This window comes from Sorex fumeus, unplaced genomic scaffold (assembly GCF_029834395.1).
Source record: "Sorex fumeus unplaced genomic scaffold, SorFum_2.1 ptg000039l, whole genome shotgun sequence".
NCBI classification, from domain to species: Eukaryota; Metazoa; Chordata; class Mammalia; order Eulipotyphla; family Soricidae; genus Sorex; species Sorex fumeus.
In genome coordinates, this window is record NW_026606096.1 from 10,120,411 (window position 1) to 10,131,212 (window position 10,802).

At 38.7% G+C, this 10,802-nt stretch overlaps 1 protein-coding gene across 1 annotated transcript in view; it reads left to right on the forward strand.

Moving 5' to 3' along the window:
- The window catches only part of CDCA2 (cell division cycle associated 2), a 50,445-nt gene extending 40,139 nt beyond the window's left edge, over window positions 1-10,306 (forward strand). Inside the window, exons 13-14 of the mRNA XM_056118824.1 lie at window positions 6,173-6,344; window positions 9,144-10,306. Coding sequence (XP_055974799.1) covers window positions 6,173-6,344; window positions 9,144-10,306 — 1,335 coding nt within the window. The remainder of the gene's footprint in view (window positions 1-6,172; window positions 6,345-9,143) is intronic.
- The last annotated feature ends 496 nt before the right edge of the window (window positions 10,307-10,802 follow it).

The following is a 10,802-nucleotide window of genomic DNA, read 5'->3' on the forward strand; positions in this document are numbered from 1 at the left end:
TACTTTGTTCACTGGCCCCATCGCATGGCTGAGAACTGCTGCTCTTCCAGCTGTTTCCCTGGCCACAGGTGAGTGGTCTAAGAGTGACCACCGTCTAACCATGTGTGAGAGTTAGGTCAAAGAGGAAGTTACCTGATGCAAGGCCTCATGCAAGGCAAACACTTTCCCCACTTAATACTACTCCATCCCTGGATGTGGTTCTTTTTAAAAACAAACAAAAAAACAACAACAACAACAACAAACTAGTGAGACTAAGCCAGTGAAAATTGGTGAACTGTAGGAATGTAAGGGACAGAAGAAGGAATAGGAAGGAGCGTTAATCTTCCTCTGCATGTGTTACTAGTTTTGACTTTGAATTCTATACGTGTTTTATATGACTAGGAGACCAATTAAACCTATGAAAAAGAAAAGATTGAAAAAGAAGAGAAATAATTATTAATCAGCATAATGGCTTAACTCACAAAGACTTGCTTTTCAAAAACAAGAAACTTGAACAAGTTTGAGAGGGGGGAGGAAGGAATAGGAAGACTGGAATCAACATCATCAGCACAGTGGTGAGGATCTCGGATACTTCGGTGAAAGTTCAGTGATTTTGAACATCAAAACCATAAATGGTAACACTATTAGAACTTTTAATTACAATGAAAATTAAAGGTTAATTTTTCAAGTAAAAGTCAGTATTTTATAAGTACTTGAATTTAGAAATACTTTCATGAATGTATGTTTCTCTCCCATTTGAAATAATGCAAAGCCTTAGAAACCGAGTATGTTTGGTATCCATATTGTCATCTTAAATATCATTTTCAACGGAAAGATTAGAGCTCCTTTGTTAAATGACTTCATATTTACAACAACAAATATAGAAAATGAGCCTGATTCTGTTCCAATATGTCATGAAGGAACCTAAGAAATGACTGGAGCCAAGTTTTCTGGAAGATGCTTTCATTGACCAAAAGTGGGACAGAAATTATTATAGTAGATTAAAAAATATCAAATATGGAAAAGTTAAAAATTACATGAATAATTCTGTAATAATTATTTTGTAAATAATTATGTAAATAGCAATACTACGCAAAAACCTCTTAGTTGTTCTTAGGACACTTTTTCCTCTAATATCTGGAAAATGTTGGAGATCCAGTTCAGGTAAACTAACAGTCCCTGAGGGAGAATCCTTTATAGATTTCCCACTAGTCAGTCAAAACACATGTTCCTGGAAACTTCTGTAAGACTGATGGTGTTTACTAAACTGGATTTTGTTCCTGGGTTCTTCGTGGGAAGTGAGCATACAAAACTCCTGTGTTTATTATACTAAAGTTTCTTTATTGTATGTTCGGGGGTAAGGAACCCCCGAATGTCCAGGCCTATCTTGCTATATGATTCTTAGGTATGGCATCATGCATCCTGTCCACTTGGTGATTTCTTTTCAGTGAATGTTGGTGTCGGGCCTGTTCCCCGCTCTTTCTCGGTGTCTGAGACCGTTTCCCCTGTCTCCCACTGTATTCCTAGTGCAAGGTCTACTGCTGCAGCCTGTTGCTAGGGCACTGTGCACTGCTGGTTAGGTACTGTCCTGCTGCTCTTTTCCCCTTTGCCTTTACTTTGTTCACTGGCCCCATCGCATGGCTGAGAACTGCTGCTCTTCCAGCTGTTTCCCTGGCCACAGGTGAGTGGTCTAAGAGTGACCACCGTCTAACCATGTGTGAGAGTTAGGTCAAAGAGGAAGTTACCTGATTTTAGTCCCCCTTTCTACCAACAGCCATTCCCATGGTCTCTCTCTGACTTCTGCAGATGAGATTGAACATGACCTTAACTAGATTTCATGGTGCTCCTCCCCTCTCCCTTTCATTTCCACCATGACAATGGGAATGAAGTGGCCAGGTGAGACTGACCATTGAGGCCACTGGTCAGTCATGAGGCCACAGTGAAGAATTGTGGGTTTCCTGATATAGTAAGGGAGGCTTCTGTCATATGTGAAATACTCCCTCAAACAGAATCGAAGTTGAATCCAAGCATTGATCTGTTGATCAGCCTATGAAGTTGCAGTGCTGGGGGTAAATGAAACATGCCATGATGTCAGTCAAGCAAATCCAGACTTTGGCTAAGTCTACAGGATAGATGCCTCACTTTATTCACCAAATGAGTGACAAGAAAAAGGTCTGTCAACCATAAGGAATGTGTGGAGAACTTATTGGAATCCTGATTTAAACAATTGTAACACGCACACGCACGCACACACACACACACACACACACACACACGGGCTAATTGGAGAAATCTGGTCGGAAGAATAGAAGGGGGAATTGCTGGCAGTGGTTTTTTTTTTTTTGTTTTGTGTTTTTGAGGGGGGATTGCTAAAGTGGTTTTTTTGTGTGTGTTGACAAAAAAACGCACTCTTTTGTTTGAGATTTTTATTAAGTTTACATGTCCTTCATAAAAAGACCAGAGATTCTTAGTACCCTTAACCCAATTCCTTCCCATGGGAACATCATCCACGACTAGAACATTTCACAATAGTACAATATCAATCTGCTGTCAAGATGCAGAACATTTCCACTGCTCTGAGGATCTTTGCTGTATCCACTTCCCATCCCTTCCCCTACTGTAACCCTCTGGCAACCACTACTATGTTCTATGTTTCTTTTTTTTTGTTTGTTCATTTTGGGTCCACACCTGGTGGTGCTCAGGGCTTACTCCTCTCAGGGCTCAGAAGACCATATGGGGTGCCAGGAAGCAAACTCAGATTTTCCATGTAGAAGGCAAGTGCCCTACCCACTGCACTATCTTACCAGCCTCAGTATTCTTTATTCTTTATTTCTTGAATTTGTTGTTTTGAGAATAGTATGTAAATGGCGTCATAGGCTGTAAATTTTGAATTGGCTTTTACCACATAGTTTTCTAGAGCTGTGTTCAGATTGTTGTATGTATTCTTTGTATTGCAGAGTAGTATTTGTAGCTTTTTTTTTTTAAGCAAGAAATGAATCAAGTACAATGCCTGGCAATAAGACGTTTCATTTTACTGTAGAGGAGGGGGAAGAAAAACATCCTCTGTTTTAGAAATACTTCACACGTATAATGTAATGTCTAGGATCTGCTTAAGTCTGAGGGAAAGAAGTTTTAAGTCAATCATAATTTGTGTGTTAGTTGTGAAAAATGAATTGTTTTTTTCTTAGTTGAGGTCTTTCATCATGTTTAGCAAACTTTCCATAAACTTAACTGAATAGCTTTTGTTTGAGGCCATACCGGGTCGCCTCAGGTCCCTCTCCAGCTCTGGTTGCCCCTTTAATGTTCAGAGAATGAACTTGGGTCTCCATCATGCAAAGCCACGTTCCAACCCTTTGAACTATCTCCTGGGTCTTTAGCTCTATTTTTCTTTTATTTGCAGCTCTAATTTTATTGTGTAGTCACTTTGTTTTAGGTGTAGTCGTTGACTGAGACTTTTTCCCTAAGATTCCAAAATTCTCCAAACAGTGATTTCTTTTTCCTTGTGTAGAAATTGGAAACTTAGATATTATAACCTGATAACATTGACCGTAGATTATGAACTGTATTCCATAAAAATCCTAAGCATGATTTGATATTCAAATTACTTTCCCCAAGACAATTCTGAAAGTAGTATGAAGGAATTTAAAAGAACAGGAAGAGATAACACATAGTTTTATTATGAGTAAAGCATTGCATTAATCATTTCATGTATTAGTTATGCATCGAAGTATCCTTTGGTAAATGCTATCTTGATTCCCATTTAGTAAAGGGAGAAAGAGGTACAGAGAGGTGAGTTAATTTGCCTAAGATTATAAAGCAGTTAAGAAACAGGATAGAATTTGAGGTAGGAGGTTAATGGGAGCCTGGGTCACACTCTGGGGTGCTGCAGGTTTACTTCTGTGTTCGAGGAGTACTACTGGTGGAACTTGGTGGAATGTATGTTGTACCAGGATTTGAAATGGTGTCAGCTACTTGCAAGGCAAGCACCTTAACTACTCTGTGCTTCTCCAACCCCACAGATGGGGTTTTAATTGATCTAAGCCAAAGTCCAAATGTTTCTCTTTTTTAACTCATGTATGAAAATCTGTTAGTATTCTCTCAGCTTCCACATCTTTTGACCAAGTTATTGTTTCTTCCAACCCTTCCAAGGAATGTTTATGGTTTCTCTATGTATAGTTCATGGAAAAACATTTGACTCAGCAGTTTCCTAATGTCTATAAAGATTAATTTTACAAGGAAGTCTTAGAATTTACTCTTAAGTGTATATTGTAAATCACCAAGAGGAAGATTTATATAGTTCTCAAATTATTTTTCCATGGGATGTTTTGTTTTGTTTTGTTTTGTTTTTACAGGAAATCTATAGCTGAAGGACCCTACTTCCATGCCTTTTTATGCTGTTGAAAATCATCCACTGTTTCACACCATAGGAAATCTCGTATTCTGTCAGCAAAACAACCTTCCTTAAATGGAAACTTAAATGTTGTCATTCTCTAAATAACCGTGCAGTCATCCCTGCTTGCTCTGTTAGTCTTTGCTCTTTCTTAGTGAGCCCATTGGGCACACCTTATTGCCTGTCGCTCTTCCTCTGGGCCATGCTGCCTCATGTAGAGCTCTTCAGTATGACCCTCATTTTTTGGGAGAACACCTCTGCCCTGTTCTGGTTATTGGCCAATGCAGTGTTCATTTCTTCCAGATCATTTTCTCTGGAGCCTGTTGGGAACACTCATTTGTGTTCCTCCCACACCATTGGTTCCCCACACACCCTTGTATCCCCTCTTGAGAACATCAAGTAGACTTCCTCTCAGTCCTGTGTGACGAGTTCATCATGGAACATACATATTATAATTTCAGTCTATGTAGATTTTAATTTTGGTACCTGAGGCAGTAAGCTCTGTAAAGACCAGACAGTTTACCCAGCAAGTTACTACCTGCATTTACCAGTTTCTTGAAAAAAAGTTTGAATGGATTGTTTCTGGGAACATTGTTAAAAATCTCTTCCTTAGATTGTTTGTTCTGATGGCTTTCTCCAATATCAAACTGAATGTATTTCATTCTTTTTTTTCTTTTGCTCATAACAATCATTCTGTTATTTCAGTATAGTATTTGAGTTTCCTTTAAGCATTTTTCCATATGAAACTTTCTTTTTAACATGGAACATTAGTTCCTTTTGCTGATGCAGCAATCAAAATTGAACTTAATACTGTGTTACAGATTTTATTAAAGGAGTTCTAATTTTTCTAAAACCTGCATGCTTTCAAACATTTGTACCCAAATGTTTGTCCTTCATCTTCTACTTGTGCTTGTTAGAATCTGTTGGTTAACCTTTTTTTTTTTTTTTTTTTTTTTTGCTTTTTCGGTTACACCTGGCTCTGCACTCAGGAATTACTTCTGGCGGTTCTCAGGGGACCATATGGGATGCTGGGAATTGAACCCGGGTCAGCCGTGTGCAAGGCAAACGCCCTACCCGCGAATCTGTTGTATTTTAATCCATTCTCTTTAGTCATTGGTTTGAATCAGCTTAGCAAACTATTATTTTACCTTCAAGTTTTATGTATGCACCATTGTTTCTTTATACAGATCTATTACTAGAAAATACTTTGCACTACCACTAGATAACTCATTCTAGTTTAAATTGTCATCCTCAGTACATACTAATCACAAACAACAGTGGTCATACCTGGCAGTGCACAGGGGCATATTTCTGGCTTTATGCTAAGGGATCACTCCTGGGGGTGCTCAGGACCAAGTGGTGCCAGGGATGAAACCAGGTTCAGTTGCAATTCTACCTGCTGCACTGTCTTCCTAGCCCAGATATCTCAGTTTTTCAAAAATAAATTGAAGGAACATTTATTTGTAACGTTAGAGGTTTCAGATTTGAAAAATTAGAATTCAGCATCTGTAGTGTGTATTCCATATAGGAACAAATACCAGAAGTCTGTCTGATTCCATAGGATCTTGTTTTTACTTCTTTTGGCAAGTATTTTTTTGAAATATAGGTTACCCAGCTATTTGGAAATTGACTTGTTCTTCTTGTTTTATATGACTTTGTGTTAGCCACCAAATTTTCTTTCCCTGACTCAGATTTCTTAAATTTGAAATGAAGTAACTGGTTTTACATTCTTCTGTAAAAATAAAAAGTCAAAGTTACAGTGCTGCATCTTTCTCAATTGCAGTGTCTTACTATTTTTCTCAGGCTTTAAAAAGTTGCAGAAAGAAGAGAGGAAGGCCCAAGAAAGCTGTTCAGAAGTCTTTATATGGGGAACGAGACATTGCTTCTAAGAAGCCTCTCCTAAGTCCTATTCCTGAGCTGCCTGAGTTCCTAGACGTGATGCCCTCATTTCCAAGCTTTCAAAGGATGGAGTCAGGTATTCTGTTCTTTTCCTTCTATTTAAATGAATCTTATCTGCCCATCCACCCCTCTTTGTTGCTATTTCACCCTCTCCTCCCCTTTCCATTTACTGTGTAAAAATTACGAGCTTGTGTGTGTGTGTGTGTGTGTGTGTGTGTGTGTGTGTTTATGTGTTTTGTTTTTAAATAGCATCCCCTTATTACCATGAAAGGATTTGGGTTTGGGTTTCGTATTTTTCGTGGTACCAGGAATTGAACACAGGGCCAAACATGCAAGACAAATACTTTATTTCTAAGCTTCTGCCACTATTTGCCTTGAGAGATTTAAGTTAAGGAGATGTGATTCTTCAGTTACCAGGGCTCTTTTCAGAATCCAATATGGATGCTCTGTGTCCTCTCCCCAGAGTAGTATTCACAGAAGATTTTGCTCTTAATTTTAGGGGAAATTTTTTTTTCTCCTCTCTGCCACCTTGCATTAAAGAGAACCGTAGCACTGTCCTCCTGTTGTTCATTGAGTAGGCACCAGTAGCATCTCTATTGTAAGACTTCTTATTACTGTTTTTGGCATATTGAATATGGCACGGGTATCTTGCCAGGCTCTGCAGCGCAGGCGCGATACTCTCGATAGCTTGCTGGGGCATTAAAGAGAAATATGTAAAAGAAATACTTTGATTTTTGTTTCGATGGAGGTGACACTAAGAATTAATTAGAATGTATTCTAAAAATAAACTTAGAATTAATGTTTATGAATTGAACTCAGTTGAATTTCAAAGTTGAATTTCAAAGGTCAGATTAAGACAATTGATACCCAAGTAGATAAAAATTGGATTGGAGCTGTAGCTGGTTTGAATTGCCTGGGGTTTAAATTGAGCAAATCATGCTGAAAATAATGAGTATAAGCCTACTTGGTACAGTAATTTTTTGTAGATTCATTTTTAAATACCATTGTCAATCATCATTCCTACATTCCATTTGCAACATACTAGATTGAATTTGGAATAGATTTAAGAATAAATGATATGTGTCACTCTAGGCTATTTATTAAGAAAAACACAAAAGTTTAAACTTATACACTGTACCCCAGAGTTATATTCCCTGTTCTCTGGCCCCAGGGCACACCCACATCTGGGCATCCTGCCCCAGAAAGAGAAGAGAACCTCCATTTCTCTTACATCTGGTCTCTAAAAGGCTGCTTAGCCTTTAAGATTTGGCTGAGCTGGCTGCCTTTTCAGGGAAACCTTTGTTTGCACTACACCTATGCCACCTGGGGGATGATGATTAGTTCTGCTCCCTGCCTGCAAGTTACAGTCCCCCTGAGACTGGAAGCTAAGTCTTATTTTTATTACCCGATTCCTAACAGGAGTTTTTCTGAAGGTGTTTAAACAGTGACTTCATATATATTTTCCATTCCTTATCTTTTCAGATAATTTCTTTTTAAAAATATTTTAACTCTTCAATGATTGCTGTCTGCTACAAGGGATAAAAACAACTGTTTTCTACCTTCCCTTCCCTCTCTCTTCGTTTCTCCCCTCCTTTCCTCCTCCCTTCTTTTTTTCTTCCTCCCTCCTTTCTTGTCTTATTCACCTATTCTCTCTTCCTTTAACTCTTTTCTTACCTTCCTTCTCGAATATTGTGATTTCATGATAAATTTATAGCACTGTAGCACTGTCCTCCCATTGTTTGCTCGAGCAGGCCCAGTAACGTCTCACAAGGGAGACTGTGTTTGGCATATCAAATATATCAAATACATCATGGGTAGCTTGCCAGGCTTTGCCGTGCAGGATGGGGCAAAGAGATGGGGCAGGAGCCATAGATAAATTTATAAATATGCATATTTTAAATTGTGTTAGAGCCCAAATCACAGTTATCCCTGAGTAGCCTATTATTATCTTTCTTTTAGCTTCACAGACCATGTTTCTCAGTATTCAGATCATAAATATACAATTTTCATACTGAAATGTGTTTTTAGATTTTGAGATTTGTATATGTTTAGTATACTTTCCAAGTTTTGATTTTGCTCAAAACATTTTTTATGTTCTTTTGCCTGGCTAATTAAAATCTTTATTATTGGAAAGAATAAGAGAGAAGCCATCTAATTAATCCTGATCTGCAGAACTCAGAATGCCTGAATGTATTTGGCTATGTTATCCACCCATCCTAAGAAAACCATGATGATATTTTTGTCTGCAATGTGATGTCATGTGGCAAAAAGGCTTCAGATGTCATAATATCTTGGAAGATGAATTTTTCATTAGAGGTTGAGGTAGATTATTAGGATTTTGAAGCAGACGTGGTACGGCACAGTTTATATTGATTTAACTCAGCCTGAGACTTGAGTATCTTTTGGTGGGCCCTTTTAACCACTTCCTCAGTCACCTGAGAATTGCAAGTTTGCTGTCCGCTATTTCAAGGGAGACACTAATAGAAACTTTCAGAAGCACCATATTGCCCATTTTCAAAAATTCAATTTTGAGGAAATGGGAAATGTGACTGCCTTATGCTTCCTGACCCTGTAGTATGTGGAAAGTACATTAGATTAGAAGGAGCAATTTAACATACAGTTCTCATTTTTATGGTCTGAAGTTATGTGCTTTATTAATTCATGCATTAAATACATATTTTCTTAGCCTGTGCATTGAGGAAGAACTCGAAGGAAAAGAAATGACAAATGGGGTGAGGAAACAGTACCACACTTATAAGTCTCATGGTCTTTGAAAACTAATAACACAGAAATCAGTAGGGTACCTTTCTGGTTTACTTCCATATTTTGTTTTTTTCATTCTAATGACATTTGTACTTATTTACATACCCCATAGATGATTTTACCTCAAATGGTGAACTTGCAGAAGTGCAGCTTCCTAAAATAAACACCCTTCTGCCTGAGAACCCAGAAGACTTGCAGGTGAATCAAGGTTTTAACTGTGATGTGCCTGAATTCCGCAGCTCCTACGTAAAAAGTTCCACAGCACTTGATACAACTACTTTTGATCAAGATTTAAATACAGATACTAGAGAAGTTAACACAAATGAAAACATTCCAAAAGCAGAAACTATTTTGGAACGTGGAAAGGAGCTGAAAGGTGGAACTGAGAATAACAGTCTTATTTCTTGTGCTTCTTTGATGGAACAACCTGTTGATTTAGGTGGTCTAGAACCTGCTTTGCTCTGCCAGCCCCAGGAATTTTCTGTGTCCAGTCAAAATGTGGGAAACCTCTCTCAAATCTTTAAAATTTCAGAAGATGAATACGTAAAATGTGAGAAGCAAGATGACTTCTTGGTAGCTGCAGCAGGGAAGTTGCAGACCAAACATCTAATGACAGATGCACAAAAAGACTTTGATTGTTCAGATGTCCTAGCAGACAAGATGAAAGAAAGTCAAAGTGAGGAGCTGGGCAGGAGCTCTGCAGAGAGTAGTCGAGGCAGTTGTAGAGACCGGAAACAGAGAAGGCGGTCCCAGTGTTTTTCCGGAGGCCAGAGTTTACCTTTGGAAAAAGAGAGAAATCAACAACCATGTGTAACTGTAGAAACAAATTTAGAAAACCTTGAGCTAAATTCTGAGCTCTACAAAGATTTATGCGACTCCATAGAACAAACCTTTCAGCGAGCAAGTAGTAAAACAAAAGTTCGACGAAGCACAAGGCTGCAGAAGGATTTGGAGAACAAAGGGCTTGTGTGGGTTTCTCCTCCATCCTGCACGTCCCAGAAAACCAAAAGGAGAACAGTAAGTACATTTGACAGCAGCGGGTATGAAAATCTGTCCTCCAGTAAAGAAACGGCGTTCTCGGGACAAACACTGTGGGTGCCGCCCATTATACCAAGTAAAGAGAACAGCATTGCCACTTCTTCTGATTTACCTGGCAAGAGGAGGAAGAGCTTTTGTACATCTGTACTTGAAAATAGAAGAAATACTACTCAGTCCAAAAGAAGAATGCATAACCACAGGGGAGAAAAGTCTTCAAATGACCCAGCAGAGATCTAAAGCAAGAAATGCATTTTCTGCTAACACTTGGCCAGAAACAAAGTAAGCATGACGGGGAAAAGCATCTCCCGTTCATTCTAGTTCTCATGCCTTGTTCACCTTCAAAGTGTGAAAAGTTTCAAATAAAGCCATTTGAGTCAGATCTACTTTCCAGTAGATATAATTGAGTTTCTTAATCTCTCCCCAAAAAAGCATTCTCTTAAGTCCTCGCCCCCAATGGCAAATGCTTTATTAGCATTATGTTGAAAGAATTACCGACTCTTTGTTTTTGGCTGGGGAGCTACACCTGGCAGTGCTCAATACTTACTCCTGGTTTTGCCCTCAGGATCCCTCCTGCTAGTGCTGGGAAGGTCAGCCACATGCCAGGCAACTCCTTACTTGGTATACTCTCTCTCCAGCCCAATTCTTAAATTTTAATTTTCACGGGGCTAGAAAGAACAGTGGTGGGCTGTTTGCCTTACATGCAGCCTGGTTTGAATTGCAGCACCAGATATGG